This window comes from Terrapene carolina, unplaced genomic scaffold (assembly GCF_002925995.2).
Source record: "Terrapene carolina triunguis isolate 2854851 unplaced genomic scaffold, T_m_triunguis-2.0 Scaffold84, whole genome shotgun sequence".
Taxonomy (NCBI): domain Eukaryota; kingdom Metazoa; phylum Chordata; order Testudines; family Emydidae; genus Terrapene; species Terrapene triunguis.
Window position 1 is genome coordinate 7,671,039 of NW_020664435.1, and position 21,252 is coordinate 7,692,290.

At 46.4% G+C, this 21,252-nt stretch overlaps 2 protein-coding genes across 2 annotated transcripts; one reads left to right on the plus strand and one right to left on the minus strand.

The window, feature by feature from the left end:
* Nucleotides 1-303: 303 nt before the first annotated feature.
* On the minus strand, nucleotides 304-7,971 carry RPL15 (ribosomal protein L15). The gene is made up of 4 exons (XM_026649374.1): nucleotides 7,894-7,971; nucleotides 6,364-6,545; nucleotides 4,939-5,075; nucleotides 304-659 (listed from the first exon to the last, which is right to left on the minus strand). The coding sequence occupies exons 2-4, from the start codon at nucleotides 6,533-6,535 to the stop codon at nucleotides 354-356; spliced, it is 615 nt and encodes a 204-aa protein (XP_026505159.1). The 5' UTR covers nucleotides 6,536-6,545; nucleotides 7,894-7,971; the 3' UTR covers nucleotides 304-353.
* Nucleotides 7,972-9,289: 1,318 nt separating this feature from the next.
* Nucleotides 9,290-19,872, plus strand: NKIRAS1 (NFKB inhibitor interacting Ras like 1). Its single transcript, XM_026649375.1, has 3 exons — nucleotides 9,290-9,383; nucleotides 12,859-13,100; nucleotides 19,633-19,872. The coding sequence occupies exons 1-3, from the start codon at nucleotides 9,290-9,292 to the stop codon at nucleotides 19,870-19,872; spliced, it is 576 nt and encodes a 191-aa protein (XP_026505160.1).
* Nucleotides 19,873-21,252: the final 1,380 nt, after the last annotated feature.

A 21,252-nucleotide genomic window follows, 5' to 3' on the forward strand; every position in this document is an offset into this window, starting at 1 on the left:
CACTTTCTCCACATCACTCATGATTTTATATACCTCTATCATATCCCCCCTTAGTCTCCCCTTTTCCAAGATGAAGAGTCCTAGCCTCTTTAATCTCTCCTCATATGGGACCCGTTCCAAACCCCTAATCATTTTAGTTGCCCTTTTCTGAACCTTTTCTAGTGCCAGTATATCTTTTTTGAGATGAGACCACATCTGTACGTAGTATTCGAGATGTGGACGTAGCATTGATAGTACCAACTATGACCGCCTTGAGAAAACCTGACTTCCCATTTTAACCAATTAAGTAGAGACAGGCAGTGGTAAATTCAAGTTCTCTCTCAAGCTTTATTAGACAGTGACATTTACAAGAATTAGCGGTAACGGTGGAGCTGCAGGGTATTGCGTCTTCTCCATGCAGCGCGGCGAGAGCCACCAATGGTGTGATGGAATTTGTGGCCCTTGCCAAGGCCACGACTCTTCCTGCCAGCTGATGTCAGCCCACGCATCTCTCTGTGTTTGTGAACTGGTTTGGTGATCCATTGGGTGTCAGGGTTGCGTCTGATGGCCTTGTGGAATGGATCAATCAGGATTACCTCAAAGAACTTGTATGTGGAATCTTCACCCACCCAGTAGGAGTTCAACACTCTCAGAGCCCCACAGTGGCGACCAGCACGCTCCTAGACAACAGAGTAAAAAAAAAAAGAGTTCACACAAGGGTGGAAGGAGAGGAATTCTTTACGACTGTGCACAGGGCTTTAACTAGAAATATAAAATTAAGAAAGGGACAATTGAAATTCGTGGCACTTAACTCAGGTTCTCTTCTCCAAAAAACCCTGAAGAGGACAGAATACAACAACAAAAAAGGGACAACAGTTAGCAAAAGAATTTGAGACTGGAGAGCAGTTTGGAAGGATTCTCGGGTGTGAGTTTTAACTAAGAATTAAGAGGAAAAGGGTTTGGTGGACAAAAGGAAGGAGACTGCTTCACAGCACAGACACACAATGATGGCAAAGAGTAGGAATGGAAAAAAAATCAAGGATACATTAAGGAGATGTGCAGGAAGAGTGCAAGGAATGAAAGACTGAATAGGAGGAAGTGAGAGCAAAGGTGTGGCTAGGGGCAAGATTATATACTACAGTAACAGGCACCAAAACAAAAGCCCGAATGTGGCAGACAGCAAGTCAGTTTAGGTAGTGGTGCACAACTTTTCCAGTTGCAAACCCCTCCCCAACACCCCCATTAATGAAATCTTGTCCATGTCCCCTCCCCCCCATTATTGCACAGCCAAGGCTTCCTCACAGCGGTGGGCTGCTTCTACCTTGCAGCCAGGAGGCACTGCTAGGGCAGGGCCAATACCTGCTCTTCTGCTCCTCCCACCTTGGGTTTTCTGTGTGGGGGGAAGACGTGTGTGATGGTCTCTGGTGGTGGAGCCAGGGCGGGGCACAGAAGCTGCCTGGAGTGGAAATCGCAGAGCACACTGACCCACAGGCTGGGTGACCTGCTGAGGTGAGTCAGGAGGTGGAGGAGGAGCTGGTGCTCCGTCCCAGCCCCCATGGGGGCTGGCATGAGCCACCTGGCATCACTGCTTGCTCCCAGAACGTTCCTCCATGCCCACCTGTTTGTGCACCACCCAGTTAAGGAATTTAAAGGAGGAGGACTATATGAATCGAGTGTCATCAGGTTACTGGACGTGTATTAGGCTGTGAAAGTCTTCTGAGGGAAGTGATGGAAGCCTCATTAATAGACACCATGTTATAGTAGAGAAAACATACACAAAAATCACTACAGGGAATAATCCCGTATTGGCTGGAAGGGAGGATAGGAAGAGGTGAGTGTTTTCCATCTCTCAAACTTCTATGGAGGTCTGCTGCCCACTTTGTCTGAGAAACAACATCCTCTCTCCATTAACTGATGTCCAAGAACACTGCAGCTCAGTTTTCACAGAAACAAGAGAAAGAAAAGACCTACTGGGTCACCTAATCCTGCCCCCTCCCCTGCGAGTTTAGGACTGTTCTCTTTTTACTTTTGTTAGTGCTGTTCAGTTTAATTTTAAGCATGTGTAACCAGAAGACTTTCATCACTACCTATGAAAGATTATTCCACAGGCCAATAGATCTCCCCAACATCCCACTCCATTTCCAGTCCTGCAGCAAGAAGTGAGGATCTAGTATGACTATTATATATGAAACAAAAACCAAGGACATGAAGCCATGTTTCAATATAAAAAAGAGCAGTAAAGGGCATTACATTAGTTTTTCCGTGCAGTTAAATCAATTCAATATTCATCTTCTTTACACTCCACCCAAAAGTTAGAACACTGCAACGCAAGCATTCCTGCCTATAGACAAAGCCTCAATAATGATTGAAATAGATTAGCAGTAAAAGTTGTCTATGCAAAAAAGTATACAAAATTAAGTAAACTGGGTTCTGAAGAGCTGGAAACCTGGTTAGTCCTTTAAAGTGACCAGAACTACTCTGATTAGCATGAGGCAGACAGATCTGAAGACATTACAATTTTTTAAAAAATAAACAGTGACTTGCTCAAAGACAACCTGGATCTCAGTTTAGGTTGCCAAAAAGGAAATAAATTCTTTTCCTCCACAAAAGTGACACTTTACAGGAAAGAGGGAAGTTGGAACATTCTTGATATACAGAAATACTTTTCAGGGTAAAGATAGACAAAACACACAACAGGAGACAATTTCAGACAGGCTTTGACTTATAAAGAACAAGCAACTGTTTTCTTAGACATTCTTTTCTTGGCATTGCAAACCCCCTCCTTCTCACCTCTGCCCATGGTCAAGAGAAACACTGGAGGAGTGTCCCCTCAAGGAAACTACAAGTATAGTGTCAGACACACAGCACTCCCATTCTCACAATGTTGTCTTTTGTTTTTAGAAAGATTTGCTGGCATGAACTTGCTGTAGAAAGGCAGTTCACTCTGCTCATCACTATGTAAAATAATGTATAGTTAAGGCTCTGATTTGGAAAAGGTGGTTGCACAGATGGAACTCAAGGCCTCTCCGTATGATAGCTGGGATGACCCATGAACATCACATTTCAAGAGCATAACCAATGGAAGCACTTTTTTTTTTGTAAAGTTAGCTAACCCATTATAAGCCTAGGTGAAATGTTCTACCAGCTGATACAATGGATACCCCACAGCTTCTTCATTTCTTGTATTAAAATGTGTGCAAATAAGTAACATTCTACTCTTTGACACTGTATATAAGTGTATGTGGTATCAACTGAAGCTACCAAATAGTCTGAAGTTTCTTTAGAACCGTCTAGTGCTCGAAGGCTCCAATAATGGAAAAAGCCTACCTTTCAAAACCAATTTAAAAGGTTTAATGGCATATCAGGCAGTTTGTTTGCAACAAACATATCTTTTTGGGTTGTTGGACAATTGGATATTTTTCTAACTCGGAGGATGGAGTTCCATATATAACAGTTTTAACATCTCCTCATAACGTTCTTTTGACAGTAATTAGGTTTAACTGAGCTCTCAACTATCGTTCAGCCAAACTTTTTTCTATTAGCAATTTCTGGCATCACTATAGCTTCAGTATTTCAGTAGCCAGTCATCAAATCCAGAGCTAAGTTAACCCACACATAGACTTTCAAGCTCTCAGGGTATCACAGAATATCAGGGTTGGAAGGGACCTCAGGAGGTCATCTAGTCCAACCCCCTGCTCAAAGCAGGACCTATCCCCAGACAGATTTTTACCCCAGTTCCCTAAATGGCCCCCTCAAGGATTGAACTCACAACCCTGGGTTTAGCAGGCCAATGCTCAAACCCACTGAGCTACTCCTCCCGCTTCCCCCACCCGTTAGGGACACTTGTTTAATACAACCTCCCCACACCAAGTAAGGCAGGTCAGACAGTGACTAGCTAACTGATTCATCAACAGTTTTCTGTTAAACATAGGAGATGTTTCGTTGGGTGTACTGTAAATGAGAACTTTACAGGGAAGGAATGGAGAGATACAAAACACCTTTCAACTATCAATTCAGTAAGATTGGGGCATTCTGAAGCTACGGGACACAGCGAATGCCCTGATCATATGGTGTTAGCTCTTATACTGTATAAAGCACAACAATCCATGCCCTGAGGTGGTTACAATCTAAATCTGATCATACATGATAAACAGTATGTAATGAACTATGACAATGGTAGGAAATACTGAGCAAAATAATTATGTTTTAGGGTGGAATTTGATAGATGTTCTAATCTATTTCCTGTTCTCTTATTATGCATAAGCCTATCCTTTCCTTGTATTCTAGGATTCTCACCAGGTACCATTGTGTTGTTCCCTTAGTGTAGCAAGATGAAACTGACTTAGGATCACGTTAGTTTCATAAAAATTATTTTACTACTTGGCAAGCAGAGTATTGGGAAGCAACAACTCAGATTGAATTCTTCTGCAGGAAAGTGATTAAGATTGCAGAATAAATATGCATACCATACCACGCATATCACAGCAAGTTTAAACATCAGGGTGGGTTTGTTTGGACAGTCTAGGTTACAGAGACCAAAATCATAGGTGAAAACATTCACCATAACGTATTTGAAGTTTCTTGATGTCAAACCCCCTTATTTGATGTAGGCTATATTGCTGGGCATAGGACAGCTGCATTGACACATTAGGTGACTGTTCTGCCATTAATGTGCAGTGCAAATGACTTGCTCACGTTAACTTCTCTGAACACTAGTGTTCCCATCTGTAAAATAAGAAATGAATAAAGAATCCTATACAAGTACTCTGGTACTGTCATTCGTCGTGATCTTCTACGTTACAGAGGAAATCACTTTTTGGTAAAGAAGGATATTCAGAACCAGTGCAACTCAGCCCCCCAAAGAAGTTGCTACTGAGTGACACCAAGGAAAGACAGATGATGTCTGTGGAAAGGAAGATGCAAACGAATGGACAGAATACCAAAAGGAAAGACACTTACCTCTGCTACAGATTGCAGGCTCCGGGCAAATTTCAGCTGGTTAACACCATGATTTACAGGTTTACCATAGGTAGCACCTTTCGGGACTGGGCGTTTACGACCACCACGGCGAACACGAATGCGGTAGATAACATAACCTGCAAACACCATTTTTTAAAAACTGAGTTTCTTGGAACTACAAACTTCTTATAACCTTTCAGTCACTAATTATGCTATTACGCTTCCCCATCAAGAGCTATACTTCTATGCTACCACAAGTACTGCTTTTTGTACAATAATCTTCACGCATTGCTCACCAAGTAGTACAGAACATTAAGAGCTTGTCTGCGTGAGAAAGTTTTGTTGTTGTACGTATACTGGTACAGTTAAAGCGGCAAAACTCCCCAAGTATAGACCGTTCCACTGGCATAGAATATTCTGGTTTGGGAATTGAAAAAAACTACCAATAATATAGAGTACACTTATACAGGCTCTTACCTGGGTGTTGCCCCCTAAATTCCCTCCTATCCCCACACAAATGCTTCACCCAAGTTTAGTGTTTTTAACTCTGGCTAGCGGGTCTAGCTAGGAATGTGGAATAGAACCCAGGTTCCACTTTCACTTGGCAGTTTGCAGCGAGGATATAGTCTATATCAGTGGTTCTCAAAGCCAGTCCGCTGTTTGTTCAGGGAAACCCCTGGCGGGCCGGGCTGTTTACCTGACACGTCCTCAGGTTCGGCCGATCGCGGACTGCAGCCAGTGGAAGCCGCGATCGGCCGAACCTGCGGATGCGGCAGGTAAACAAACCGCCCCGCCAGGGGCTTTCCCTGAACAAGCGGCGGACCAGCTTCGAGAACCACTGGTCTATACCACTCAAGTGCCTTCCCATAATTCCTTCTGTGCCCAGAAGGACAGACAAGGTCTCCCACAATTCACTGAGAAAGAATCGGGGCTCATTTCATTGCAGCACATAGAACCACGGGATCTGTCCCCAGAAGTGCTGGTGACACAAGGAGGAATGCAGCACCAGTGAAAACACAGTAACTTGACTGTGGCTGGTCTATACCTAGCTAGGCTAAACCAGATGCTGAACACCCAGGCTAACTCAGTAGTGAAGATATACCATAAGAATGAGAGGATTTCAGTTTCCATACATATTTAGACTATGGCTAGCTTCTCTACCCAAAATGCCAACATGGGTGCCAATTAAGAGTTAACCTAGGTTCTACTTCTTGTATGTGCCCACAACTCATATGGTAACTTGGTATGATACCAAACTAATTTCACACAGGAAACAAAAATTTAAACTCTCAGTGACGAGCATGATTAAGTATGCAGCATGCTCCCAGTTACACGGATTCATTAATATTCAATCATGGAAGGACCTATCAAAAACCATTACACCACTAAAGCATGCTGACCTCACACCTTTTTAGTTCTAGTTACCTTGTTTAGCCTTATATCCCAGTCTACGGGCTTTGTCTGGCCTGGTTGGTCGGGGAGCTCGATGGAGGGCAGACAACTGGCGATACTGCCAACAGCGGACACGCAGGAGGAAACGCATCACGTCTGACTGCTTCTTCCTCCATAGCTCTTGGATGTATTTGTAGGCACCCATGTTTGTTTACCTGTGAATTAGAGATCTGTGTAAGCTTACAGCATCTTTCCAACCAAAAAAACAAAAACATCACACAAAGGGAATAAAAAATATGCTGCCTTATGTGAACTCATCTCCAAGGCGCGCGCGCTCTCTCTCTCTATATATATATGTGTATGTCAAGCATGGCTACACTATTAAAGAAGTACACATCTGGGATTCTGGAGATCTGTAACTAACCCACACATTCTGATGACCATCATGAAGTTTCCTCCTCTTTTCATCTGTTTATGTCTTTATACCTCAAACTCTTCAGCCCAGAGACTTTTTTCCTTTGTGAAAATGCTCAGCATGTTTTGGCTGCTACCACAACTAAATAATATCTGACCTGAATTTTAGTTATTGCTCTGTAAAACAAAACTTCAGGGAAGTCATGCTGGGTCTCAGTTTCTTCATCTAACAAAAAGCTTACTTTATTGGTATCTCACGTTCTTTGAAAGCTCCAGAAGAGCATCATTCAAATTCTGCAAAATATTCAAGAAGCCACTTATCCCATGCAGCATAGTTTTGCAGGTCTCATGGGAAGTCAAAAAGCAAATTTAATTCAGCCATGTCAAATTCAACCCTAAAAAAATATCTCAACCTGAGACAGCTTGATTAGAAACAAACCACATTTTGGTTATCTTCCCCTCTTGTGTTAAGAGCTCTGTCTTCCAGTCTACCTATATGGGGTGGCATTCCTACACCATTCCCTCACTGCTTTCAATGGGGCAGTTTAAGAAGCCCTTGCTGATCCACAGGGTGCAGATGTCTGTATAGAACAACACAAACTAGTAAAAGCAAAGCCAAGCTGAATAACTGGAGTCAGTATCTACCCCCTACCCAAGCTCCTCCTCAGTGAGGCTCCCCCACGACACAGCCCTAAGGCTTGGCTGCCCCTGGACCCTAGGGCGACACGCCCCTCCCCCCCCATACGTGTCAGTCAGAAGCTGTCACCCCCATCCCTTACACTCTAAGGGCTGTCCCACAGCAGCCAGCTCAGAGAGGCCTAGGCACCCGCTGCGCCCCTTTCCTCACCCTGTCATGGCCGTTCAGAGGTTCAGTCACCCGCACCCGGCCGCCCAATGGGGCTCCCCACTCAGCACGCAGCTGCCTGCGCCCCAGGCACCCCACGTGCAGGGGGGAGGCCCGGCCCAGCTCGCGCCAACACCACTCAGGGGGCCGGTCCGACCCGTCCCCTGCCGCCCTGTCCCTGCCTCGGAGCCCGGGCCCTAGGGGCCTGGGCCGCGCAGGGAGCGAGGAAGGAAAGACGGATGGGCGGCTCCAATCTCCGATGGGGTCGGATGAAGCCAACAGCCCAGCACGGCACAAACCCTCACCTGATGGCGCCCGAAGCCGGAAAGGAAGAGGCCTAGCTCCCACAGGCCTTTGCGGCCCCCTATCGCTTCCGGCGCTAGCGCTGGAGCCTGCTGGGAAACGTAGTTCTGAGGGGGCCAACTGCTCTGATTGGCCTAGCCTCCTCCGCACCGCCCCCCTCACCCCATGGCCAATAAAAGGAGGGGGCGGGGCTGTGATTACAAACTGGGCTGTGGGTGGGCAGGGCTTGAGGAAGTGCCCTAGGAGCTCCACCCCCAAGGTGGGAGGAGCATCTTTCTGTGCGAGTGGAGGTCCGAGGTCCCGCCGCGTTCCAGGGGCCGGGCGTGTGGGCGGAGCCCAGCTCGAGAGCTCAGAGCGGCTGGGCGGGGCTTGCGGCGCACGCGGCAGTTGCTCCGTCAGCTCGGGGTCCCCGACCCCTCCTGCCAGGGGCGCCCCCTGTCGCTGGGCTAGCAGCCGTAGGGAAAGGCGGGCCTGGGGCCAGCTCGCTGGGCTAATTGCCCTGGAAAGAGCCTCCCCCCAGCCTCGGGCCCAGCTGGCATCTGCATGCCTACGGTGCCTTCTCCGCCCCGTCTCCGGGCCAGGGGTCCCTGCCCATCGAGCCAGCGGTTTTGGGTGGTGCCTTGGCATGGCCACCTCCAGCCATGTCAAAATCCCACATCAGGCCCCCCCAGCCTGAGAGTGCCCAGCACGCAGCGGGAGAGGGATAGCTCAGTGGTTTGAGCATTGGCCTGCTAAACCCAGGGTTGTGAGTTCTAAGCCTTGAGGGGGCCACTTAGGGAACTGGGGCAAAAATCAGTACTTGGTCCTGCTAGTGAAGGCAGGGGGCTGGACTTGATGACCTTTCGGGGTCCTTTCCAGCTGTATGAGATAGGTATATCTCCATATATTCATGATATATATATATATATATATGAAACCCACAGTAGTAGAGGTGGGAGTTGGCAGCACTGCACAGGCAATGTGCTGGGTGCTGTATAAACACAAAAGCAGGCACAGTCCCTGCCCTGAAGAGGCTGCAAAGCCTTAATCCTGCAAGTAGTAAGCAGGTGTGTAACTCTACTTATGTGAACAGCCCCCTGGAAGTGGAGGGAATTGCTTGCCTAAGTAAATTTAAATGTGTGTAAACATTGGCAGGCTTGAGGCTTAAAAAGTGGAGGTGGGAGCAAATTGCATTGTCCTGGAAATACCAGCTGCTAGTGACCTCTTCAGAGAGAGCTCTGCTTCAAAATCAACTCCATGGCTTGTTGAACTATATAATTAAAATATACTGAAGCACTAAATGTTTCAGTGGCTTTGCTTTAGTCTGTCTTCAGAGTTCTGTTAATGTAATGTCTTAAATATAACAGATCTCTGTGCTTGAACAGGATTTATTTGCTGACTTTGCCATCCTGAAAGAAGATGGGAAAGGGCTACAAAATAGTGATTTGTGGAATGGCATCAGTGGGAAAAACAGCAATTTTGGAGCAGCTTCTCTATGGAAAACATACTGTTGGTGAGATATGTTTTCCTTTTTTATGATCCAACAAGTTTTAGGGGTACCAATCTGGGCTTAATTTCTTACCTTTACTGAGGTGAAGGGGGAGAATGAACATGGTCTTGGTTTTTGGCAGCGATCAGTTTTCTGGAACTCTTCTAAATTCTGTTTCAAGCCTTCTATACCACCTCTTAATGGACACTTGCAAAGTAACAATAAAATTGGCTGTGTGGGTGGGTGTGTGTAGTGGTGGTGGTGGGAGGTTATTTGTTCTTCTTGCTGCTTAACATAAAAGTTTAAAAGGGAAAAAAGATGAAGAGTGGAGGGGGCAATGTGTTTTCTTTCTGCCTGGTTTTTGACACTAGAAATTCTGGTCTTCCACCTGGGAGACTATATAGATGACTGTAGAAAGAGTAGACTTATTACATCTGAAATGTAATAGATACAGATACCTAGAATAGGAATCCTGCTAAATTGAAAAGGGAGGTGATTTCACTTTTGTAGACTCTTTAAAACTTAGTTTTAGTTGTGGTTGACACCTGTTTAGCTGAACATCTGGTAGGTAGGGTGTGAATTCCATAGCACCTGGGGCTCTTTAGCCTGACTTGTCTTGTGAGAGCAGACTAGAGCATTGACTGGTTAATTTCTCCTAAAGACGTCTGGAAAAGCTTTTGAAATGTTCCCTCTGTTCAGTGATGTCTCAGATGGAGGTCAGCCCTGTACTTCGAGGTGCCTATGGCCCCTCTATTTCTGCCAAAGCTTATCAGCTATGAGATAAGTTAAGGAAAATTAATTTCCCCAATACTAATTTCTCCCTACTGTCACTCACACCTTCTTGTCAACTGTCTGTAATCGGCCACTCTCTTGCCACTTCAAAAGTTATTTCTCTTCTCTTGGTATCCTGCTGTTAATTGATTTATCTCGTTAGACTGACTTAACACTTAGTAAAGCACCCCACATCCTTTCATGTATTTATACCTGCTCCTGTATCTTTTTCATACATCTGATGAAGTGGGTTCTAGCCCATGAAAGCTTATGCCCAAATAAATTTGTTAACCTGAGATGGGATTTTCAAAAAGTGCCCAAGGAACACAATGGGAGCACAGATCCCATTAAAGGACAATGGCACTTATGCTCCTAAGTCACTTGGACATTTCTGAAATCCGCTTTCCGTATTTGCAGTTTCTTTGTGCATTGTCTAAGTTTACTATGTAATATTCACTGTCAAATATTTATTGGTAAATGGCATTCAGTATCTTTGATCCTTACTCTTCACATTTCTAAATTGCAAAACCATTTACACTAAACTTGAGCAGAATTTACAGTGTGCCTTGTCTGCTACAGATGAAATTTGTGAGCACGTTTCTTGCATGGTGCTGATTTGCAATGTAAACAAGGATTCTTCCTCCCCACTCCCTGGACTCTCCGAGACTTAGGCTAGTTACTAATGCTATAAATGATGTGCCTGTCCTCCCCAGTAATCTTTAGCATTGTTTTATAACAGTTGTAACAAGGTTCTAAGAAAAATGTCTGTAGGCAGATTGTACTAGCCAACAACTGTAAATACTCTTGGCAGCATGGTTTCAACCATAGCATTGTCAGGTGGTTCTGTCCTCCTCTTTCTCTAGCTGATGCATGCAAGTCTAAGCTTACTAATCATTTTCAAAGGTGGGTTATTCTAACTGGGGGAAATTCCCACTACATGAATGACCAGCAGGAGGCCTATGTGCCACCAGAAGCTGGGAATGAGCGACAGGGGATGCATCACTTGATGATTACCTGTTCTGTTCATTCCCTCTGGGGCACCTGGCACTGGCCACTGTCGGAAGACAGGATACTGGGCTAGATGGACCTTTGGTCTGACCCAGTATGGCCGTTCTTATGTTCTAACCCGTTTTGAGTGGCACATAGGCCTTGTGCTGCCCTTTTTCAGAGGTCTGAATTTCACCCATTGAGACTACTGCTGTGTAAATTCCTATGCCCCAGAGAGGTCCTTAAGGTCCTCCATCATGGTTACTTATTCTCACTCCCACCCTCAGCTCTTTCCAGCATGAAAGAGTTCTTCATTTCCACCCCTTTCTCATCAGGTAAGATGGTACAGACATATGTCGCTGCTTCCATTATGTTGGTTGGGAGGAACTGCCACATGTACAGTGGCTGGAGGCAGAGAGCAGGAAGAAATTATTGTTCCCAGAAGGGACTCAATTAGCCACCTAGTTTTTAAAAATGCCCCAGCATACCCTCCTGCTACCACTTTCCTGAATCAGATCTACAACCTTATTTCGCACTCATTCTCTTTTTATGAATCTGTCCAGTCTTTCCTCATGCTGTTAATCTTATGTCCTCATGTCAGTGTGGCTATAGTTGGAGGCAAGATCAAATAGTCTGGTCAGAGTTTGCTGTGAATCTAATAGGAGTTGGATTTATGAAGACTAGAAAAAGAGGGATGGAGTAGCAAGGAGAGCTTGTGCCACTTTTTTTCTGGAAACAAAGGTTGCATGCGGCAGGGGAAATAATCAGCACACGTGTGGGTGGAATACTTAAGCATCTTTGTTGTTATGAAGGGTTTCAAATAGTGTTATTCAACATAGTAAAATCCTTATTTTCTAACACAATGTGTCAATATTGTCTGAAAATCAACAGAAAGCTAGCTATCCTACAAGAACCAACAAGCGTATGTTTGTGGGTGTGCAATAGAGGCAGGAGATGACAAACTTTGGTAACAGAAGGCTTGTTTGAAAATTTGAAACTACTACTAAAACCAGTGAGCTAGACTTGAAATTCTGAGATCTCCATCATGTCCTTAAGTTATGTAGATTCTCTGCACTCAAACATCCTTCAGCCTTGCTGCTTATAGCATCATATGGCCTGAGTCTACCTGTTGGGTTGTTAGTACTTTACACAAGTAGTCCCATAGACTTCACGTATTAGTCCCCCTACTCTACTTGTGGAGAAAGGTACTATTCAATATGAGGAAGAGTGGCAACATTAGGGCTATAGGGACTAGATAGGGTGCTAAAGAAAACTTAATTAAGCCTTACACTAGTAATTTCTTTAGTACTCCTTTTTCCTCCGTTATGCTGCCTGAGGGGCAAATTCTGACTCCTCCACAGCTGGCTTTATACTTAGCACAACTGGTACAGTTCTGGTGGGCAGGATTTGGGGAACCTGTGGGAAGGGCCACCTAAGTGATATCATCCTAAACTTATGCCCATAAAAATGCATTACATATATTCATGTACAGAATGTGTATATGACATGGTCTCATTACTGTAAATAGCTGGCCTGTTGGTCTTGCTGAGAACACAATAGGATCTGAGTTCAAATCCTGATCAAAACCATCCAAAAAAGCAATTTTTTTTAAATTGATTGAAATGTACTGTTAAAAGCCGAGTGTTAGTAGTTTTACTGCAGTATGAATAAATACTTACATCATCACTTTACAGAATTTATTATAAGTTTTAACTTTTAGGGGGCTTTTTTAAAACAACAGGTTTAGAAGAGGGTGCAACAGTGGAAGATGTGTATTTGGCTTCAGTCGAAACAGATCGTGGGGTAAAGGAACAGTTACGTCTCTATGACACTACAGGTCTGCAAGAGGGAGTAGAGTTTCCAAAGCATTACTTCTCAGTTGCTGATGGTTTTGTTCTTGTGTATGCTGTGAACAGCCTTGAATCCTTCCAGAGAGCAGAAGTGATCAAAAAAGAGATTGACACAGTCAGAGACAAAAAGGAGGTAAAAGCTTGATGCCTTAATTTCTTGGCCATGTCTGAAATAGCACAGTAATGGAAAGTTAAATTACAAAGCAGTACAAAGCAAAGCAAATTTTCCCTGCAGTCTCGGGCCATCTAATGAAAGAACTTTTCCTATACAGGAGAATTTCATTAATCCACACACTGTATAATTGGCACATAAGATAAATGTCTTGCCTCTCTTCTCGGCAGCGATGTAATATTTCATACGGACGGTAGTATAATTTGTAAACTGATCAGGTGCTATACATGAAAACTAAAGTGCAGTGGATAAAACAATGTGGTCACTTGGTTTTATTCACTTACTTGCTCATTTACAAAATACAGTAGTTGACAATGGGTCTCCCACACATTAGAGTCAATTAGCAAGGAGGCTCTACTGTATTCCAGTGTGGCTGTTAAATCACTTCTATTGTGCAGAATGACTGCTGTATTTTCCCTTAGAAAGCAGCTAGTGTTATCAGTTAATACAGTGTTGCAGCTCTGCTACCCTGTTTCCCCGAAAATAAGACAGTGTCTTATATTAATTTTTGCTCCCAAAGATGCGCTAGGTCTTATTTTCAGGGGAGGTCTTATTTTTCCATGAAGAAGAATACGGTACACATTTATTGTTGCGGCCAATCAGTGAGCTGCGCGGCGGCGCCCGCCGCTACAGTCCAGAAGAGTCAGACGCCTTACGGTAGCTTCGGGGCCTTATATTCCGGGGAGGTCTTATTTTCGGGGAGGTCTTATTTTCGGGGGGATGCCTTATATTACAGCGAGAGGCAAAACTGGAAGTAGGTCTTATTTTCGGGGGATGTCTTAATTTCGGGGAAAGACGGTAGCTGAATATCACCTGCACAGTACACTTATGCTTACCATCTTCTTAGAGAATCCATGTATCCTTTAATGGTTTTCCCTGCTAAATGCCTTTAGCCGATAGATCAGCAAAATAAAGCTCATTCAGGCTATTAAAAAGGAAGGGGGGGAAAAAAAGGGGGGGGGGAACACAGGCAGAATGTCATACCACTTCTTGCAAAACATAAGACGTACTATTTAGTACTCAAAATGTATCGAGGGGAGAGGGGGAAAGAATGGTTTGACAGCAGAGCAACTTGCAGTCACAGAAGAGACAGATTAGCCATTGACCATAGCTAGGTATCTTGTTTCCTGAGTGGGTTGCAGAAGTTATGTTCTTGAGGGTTATTGTGCTTTTCTAAGTCAACTTCCCCCTTTCTGGGCAGATACAGAGCTGCTTATGGGTGGGTCTGGGAAGGCCTCTGTGGCAAATGAAAGATGCTGTGATCTTGACTAAAGCACGTGGTGGAAATGGTGGCCCTATAAGAGTTAAAACGTCACCAATATTGACATAACTTAAAGCAGTAATCCTGACTTGCTCAGAAGGTAATGATGCTCTGAGAGCTCTCCAGGGAGTCGTAGAAGATATTAAGGCAAGAGAACCTGTAGTAAAGTACTTACAGACAGAAGAACCCCGGGAAAGAAACTGGAGGCATAGGACATCCCAGAGACTGCTCAACAGGAAAGAATAGTTAGGCCTGGCTACAGTAAAAACCAGTGCTGGCAGGAAGAGGGGGGAGAGAGAGAGAGAGAGAGAGTGAAAACAACCCAAAGCAAGAGGAGAGGGATAGAATTAATAAGTTTGAGTTCAGGGCTATACAGAGCAGGGCTTCTCCAAGGAGCATATAATGTAAATACTGGCACAGATTTTCTTACCTGTTGCTAACAATTGAGATGATTAAAACTAAAAGAAAAACCTCTTGAAATACACAAGGTTAAATAGCACTAGTAGCCTGATGTAGTCAGTTCTGCTTTCAGCTTCTCCTGCGCTACCAAACAGATTGGATTGTAAAACAATCAGGAGAATGTTTAGATAAACTCCTCTGAAAAAAATTGTATTAGTCTTAGCTTATGTACCTAGTTTATACGTCTCTCCTCCAGGACAATATGCCACTTGAGTGTGATATTTAGAGGCAAAACAGAGGGGTTTCCTGTATGACGTTCTGAGTAGTGCAACAGCCTGTAGTAACATCAACAGGTTATCTTATGGAGGAAGAGACTTAGGCCTTGGCTACACTTGCAGATGTACAGCGCTTTGAGTTAAACCTGACTTCGAACAGCTGAGTAGGGAAAGCGCTGCAGTCTGTCCACACTGACAGCTGCCCAGTGCACTGTCGTGGCCACATTTGCAGCATTTGCTGCACCATTGGGAGCAGTGCATTATGGGCAGCTATCCCACAGAGCACCTCTTTCCATTCTGGCGCTGTGGGTTGTGGGAAGGGGGTGTGGGTGCGGGGCATTCTGGGTCCTGTCCCAACGCCCTGTGATGCATCGCTTCGCATCCCAGAAATCCCTTTGTTTCCGTCCACCTTTGGCGCCATCTTTCAACGGTTTCTGTGCAGCGCGATCTGTTGTCTGCGGGAAATGGAGCCCGAACTGCTGAGGCGTGTGCTGACTTATCTCGTCAGCACATCACGTTTGGCTGTCAAACTATTCCTTAAGATCCAAAGTGACAGTGAGAGTGAGGAGTCCGACGATGCTATCGAGCCGCGTAACGCGTACGACACGAAATTGCTTGTGGCATTCACGGACATGCTCAGCACCGTGGAACGCCGCTTTTGGGCTCAGGAAACAAGCACTGAGTGGTAGGATCACATCGTCATGGAAGTCTGGGATGATGAGCAGTGGCTGCAGAACTTTCGGATGAGAAAAGCCACTTTCATGGGACTGAGAGGAGCTCACCCCCACCCTGCGGCGCAAGGACACGAGATTGAGAGCTGCCCTGCCAGTGGAGAAGCGGGTGGCTATTGCAATCTGGAAGCTGGCAACTCCAGACAGCTACCGGTCGGTCGCAAACCAGTGGGAAAGTTGGAGTGGGAAAGTCGACCGTTGGAATCGTGTTGATGCAAGTTTGCAGGGCCATTAATCGCATCCTACTCAGAAGAACCGTGACTCTGGGTAATGTGCAGGAAATAGTGGATGGCTTTGCACAAATGGGTTTCCCTAACTGTGGAGGGGAGATAGATGGGACGCACATTCCTATTCTGGCAGCACCCCACCTAGGATCCGAGTACGTTAATCGGAAGGGGTATTTCTCTATGGTTCTCCAGGCGCTTGTGGATCACCGTGGGCGTTTCATTGACGTTAACACAGGCTGGCCCGGAAAGGTGCATGACGCACGCATCTTTCGGAACACTTGGCTGTTCAGGAAGATGCAGGCCGGGACTTTTTTCCCAGAGCGGAAGATCATGGTAGGGGAAGTCGAAATGCCCATTGTGATCCTTGGAGATCCCGTTAATGCCGTGGCTCATGAAACCCTACACAGGGAGCCTTGACAGCAGCAAGGAACGGTTCAACTACAGGCTGAGCCGGTGCCGAATGACTGTGGAGTGTGCCTTTGGTCGTTTAAAGAGCCGCTGGCGATCTCTGAATGGGAAGCTGGACTTGGCCGAAAACAGCATCCCCGCGGTTATATGCGCGTGCTGTGCCCTCCATAATATTTGTGAAGGAAAGGGTGAAAGCTTCACTCAGGCATGGACCTCCGAGGTTGAACACCTGGAGGCTGAATTTGCACAGCCAGAGAGCAGGGCTATTACAGGGGCCCAGCCCGGGGCTGCCAGGATTAGGGATGCCTTGAGGTAACAATTTGAGGCTGAAAACCAGCAGTGATATCTGGTGCCCTGCACGGGAGTGAAGTGCAGTAGTTCCAATATTTAGGAATCAGTGTTTGCTAAGCAGACTTGCAGTGCCTGTTTATTTCCTGGGCTAAGGAGTCTTTTACTTTATGCAATAATAAAAAATGTTTTCAAAGCCAAGAAATCCATTTATTGAAAAGAAAACAAATTTATTTATTGAAAAGAAACAAGGGGGTGGAGTGGGGAACGGTACAATCAGATTCGCGTATATCCTGTCTGGTGTGCTGTGCAGTGAGTGCTGCTCTTCAGGATAGCTATACTGCATGGTGATGGGGGTTGAGTGCAGAGGGTAAGGGTCATGGTTTTCAGGGCTGGGTGATGAAGATACTGGTGTTGGAGGCAGCTGGTGGTGTGAAGAACACGGAAGTTGAGGAAAGTGGGTTGGAGGTAACAGTGGGGCACAACGGAAAGAGTTTTGGGACAAGGGCTGTAGGGGGGGGTGGCGTTTGCGCTTGCGGTACTGCTCCTTCTGCATGGCTACGAGCTCCTGGATAGCGTCTGCTTGGCGCTCCAGGATGCTTATGAGCTGATCCGTGCTTTGCTGCCGGTGCGCTGCGTTTTCCTGGCGGATCCTGCTTTCTCTCTCCCTCCAGTTCTGTGCTTTCTCATTCTCTTTAATAGATTGCCGCATCACTTCTTGCAGCATGTCTTCTTTGCTTTTTCGCCGTCTCTTCCTGAGTCTTTGCAGTCTCTGAGCAGGCGATAAGAGAGACGGCTGAGGTCTCAAGGTTGATGCAGCTGTATAGGCAAAATGCAACATTTAACCGAGACAGCATTGTTTATACCAGACAGAGTAATGATTCCCTCCGCACTTGAGTAGAAAACACATAGGGTCTACACAATAGCATAATTTTCCCGTCCGAAACAAAGCACACATATCCCACGGGAGCCTCAAAATGGTAAGGGGGACTGATTGTTTCAGGGCTGCACTGTCCTCTGGGTTTCTGTGCCTTGGGGAGAGCCAACAGCTTCAGGGGGCACCTACACTGAACACTGTCCCAACATTTTCCGCAGGAGTTCGTCCTGGACGATATCTCGCTGCTGAGGGTGACCTGGGAAGCAAGGGAGGGTCTTCTACTGCAATGCGGCTTCCGCCCTGGCCCATATGCAGCTTGCCTGTGTGCAGCAATGGTCCCCCCGCCCCTTACGGCACAGTGGCGCAGACACGTTAGCCTAGCTGGGACAAGGATCACGGTGGCTCTCCCGATAAACCTGCGCAAGCGCATTGCACACGTTCTGGATGAGACATTCGAGGAGATTACCGAGGCCGATTACCGCGATGTGATAAACCACATCAATGCACTATTCCGCATCTAGGCATGCATGCCTAACCCTCCTCTCCCGAAGAGCCCGCACCGAAAAAATTCCTTCCCGAAAAAAAAAACAAAAAACGCTTACCGGGAACCTGCTCTTCTGTTTGTCCTCCACCAAGTACCGGCCGCTGCGACTGGCTACCTTCCTCCTGGCTCGAGAAGAGCTCCTGGCTGCATGGCTCCAGGGATTCTGGGGTGTCTCCATTCGGCCCACCACCATCACTCCCGTTTTCCTCCTCCTCCCTCCTCCCCCCCCCCCCCCCCCCTGGCTCTGCAGTGTCCATGGTGGTGCTCGGAGTGGAGGTGGGGTTAACCCCAAGTATCGCATCCAGCTCTTTGTAGAATCGGCAGGTCGCGGGGGGAGCACCCGAGCGGCCGTTTGTGTCGTGGGCTTTGCGGTAGGGATTCCGCAGCTCCTTCACTTTAATCCTGCCCTGCAGGGCGTCCTGGTCATGGCCCCTTTCCATCATGTCCTTTGATACCTTCCCGAAGGTATCGTAATTCCTATGGCTGGAGCGCAGCTGGGACTGTACAGCTTCCTCCCCCCCAAACACTGATGAGGTCCAGCAACTCGCCATTGCTCCATGCTGGGGCTCGCTTGGCGCGTGGAGGCATGGTCACCTGGAAAGATTCGCTGATAGCACTCCACACCACGTCGGGCTGAGCAAACAGGAAGGGGATTTTTAAAATTCCCGGGGAATGTAAAGGGTGGGTCACATGGTTGGTTACCTGAGGTCAGGGCAGTAGAGTTTGAACTGATGACCAGAGTGGCTAGAACAGGCATTGTGGGATACCGCCAAATACTTCAGGAGGCCAGTCACAGCGCATTGGGCTGCCACACTGGCGCCGCAGCGCTGCAGCGGCAGCGCAATACATGCTATTCCTCTTGGGGACGTGGAGTACATGCAGCGCTGCAACCACGGAGATACAGCACTGCAAATGCCTTGCCAGTGTGGACGGGGAGTGAGTTACAGCGCTGGGGGCGGCTTTACAGCGTGGCAACTCGCAAGTGTAGCCAAGGCCCTACTCTCCTTACGCTACAATCTGGGGCTCAGAAAGCAGCAGTCTGGGCTAGGTCTTGGCTGCCTTACTGCCTTGTATTGTCATCACCTGTGTGAAGTAGGTGTCAAACTGACATTCACAAGCATTCTACATTCTTGTCATTGGTGTGTGTAATAACACAAAGTGCAAAGCAATGGAGAATCTGGCTGTAGAGCTTTGCTCATCAGCAGAATGGGTTTCCATTGGGTGATGTGTGACACTCCACTCTCCTGTCTCCCTCCGGTTGTGGGTAGCGATCACCACCCCCTTTGCTCCCAGCGTGTTGAGTGACACAAAGGTTTGAACCCCACATTCGACTACTTCAAAATGCAGAATGTGTTTAGGGTGAGCCAAAATTAACGTAGCGACTAGATTGTGAACGGCCTCACTACTGTATGCTATTTAACAACTCTGTGCTACAGTGACTGACCTGCATATACCACCACAGCCTGTTCTCTCTTCCTTCTAGGTGACAATTGTTGTCTTAGGAAACAAAACTGACCTCACAGAGCAAAGACAAGTGGAAACAGAAATAGCGCAGCAATGGGCAAAGGCTGAGAAGGTGAGACTGTGGGAGGTGACAGTGACAGATCGGAAAACGCTCATTGAACCTTTCACTTCGTTAGCCAGCAAGCTTTCCCAAGCCCAGAACAAGTCAGCATTTCCCTTGCCTGGGAGGAAGAGCAAAGGCAATAACTGTGATAACTAAAAACCCCTATTCCAGGGGAAGCTGTTCATCTGCTGCTGCAAGGGCATGGTGTCTCTTTTTCTCTGCCAATTGCTTGGCACGTTTTTGCTGAGGCAACACTGAATTCAGAATTAAAAGCAGCAAAGTTGTAAATGTAGCTGTCCTTCAATCCAGTATTTGCTTGGAAAACCACAGCTGGTCAAGGTCTAAAGCACTCCACAAGGGAGCACTTCGTAAAAATGTCGTAATGGTCACTGGGGACGGGGGTGTTGTTTTTAGTGGGAAGCTCTATTAAAGCCCACTTCAGCACAGAGATGTACAGCAGTGATGGCTGTCTACATCCCCACACATAGCCATTTCAGGGTGCTATTGGGTCAAGTTCACAAGTGGACAATTAGTAAACTACTCCATATGCAGCTGTCCAGCCTCTGATGTTCCCCTTTTGCAATTGCAAAAACTCCTGGCTGCAGCAAAGGAGAAAGGGCTTATCTATCTTCCCATGGCTAGGGAAAGGGTACGTGTGATGTCGTTTCAGCTCCTTTGCGCCTCACTTACTACCCATGGGTGGTGTACACAGTTGGAGAAGTTCCAGGACAGCTGAGCGAGAATACTCCAGGAGAAATGGACAAGACCATTGCCTACCTGGCAGGGATATCCGAGCATCAGTGTTCCTGCTGCATGTGGAAATAGTGACATTCCATGAGTGATCCTCAGATAGGTCAGGCCTGACTTGAAACTAGCGATCAAAGGCTGGAACGTGATGTGGTTTCCTTGTAGTTTCCACTCGACTCATCCAATATGGAAAGTGACCTTTACTGTTATGTGGTGTACAAAACAAAAGCTTGAGGAGCAATTAAAAAAAAAAATCTAACCCTTGGGGGAGGGTAGACTAACTATGTAATTTTGTTCCACTTTTATATTGCTGCTGTCAACTGAAGCAAAAACTGGTGCCTGGTTATGATTAGATATCGGACGGTTTCACTGACAAGAAATGGTACAACTTCCCTGTTGCTAGTAGCATAGTTCTTAAGTCAGCTAGAACCCTGCAACAGCTTAGGAAATATGAGATAGGAAGGGGGGCGGTTACTACCTTCGCCCAGCAGAGCAAGCCACAAACACAGCTGCTGTCCATCTACACAGGGAAGTTACAGCTTGTATTCTGTAGGAAGACTAAGCCTGTGTACACACTACAGCTTAGGTCGGTATCCCCCCCGGCAAAGTAAGTTACACCGACCTAAGCATGTGTGGGGACAGCATTGTGTCAGCAGGCGAGCTTCTCCCACTGACATAATTACTCCAGCCCTGTGAGCGGTGGTAGCTAAGTCGATGGGAGAGCTCTCTCCCGTTGGCTTAGAGCATCTGCACTACCTGTGGGGCAGCTGCATTGGCTGTAAGCTATGT

Bases quoted from the DNA above. Each gene is read 5' to 3' on its own strand.
- NKIRAS1 (XM_026649375.1), top strand. From the start codon at position 9,290: ATGGGAAAGGGCTACAAAATAGTGATTTGTGGAATGGCATCAGTGGGA. The intron at 9,384-12,858 runs GTGAGATATGTT...TTAAAACAACAG, and splicing joins CTATGGAAAACATACTGTTG to GTTTAGAAGAGGGTGCAACA. The intron at 13,101-19,632 runs GTAAAAGCTTGA...TCTTCCTTCTAG, and splicing joins CAGTCAGAGACAAAAAGGAG to GTGACAATTGTTGTCTTAGG.
- RPL15 (XM_026649374.1), bottom strand. From the start codon at position 6,535: ATGGGTGCCTACAAATACATCCAAGAGCTATGGAGGAAGAAGCAGTCA. The intron at 5,076-6,363 runs GTAACTAGAACT...TGGTGTTTGCAG, and splicing joins GGGATATAAGGCTAAACAAG to GTTATGTTATCTACCGCATT. The intron at 660-4,938 runs GTAAGTGTCTTT...TCTGTTGTCTAG, and splicing joins GCCTGCAATCTGTAGCAGAG to GAGCGTGCTGGTCGCCACTG.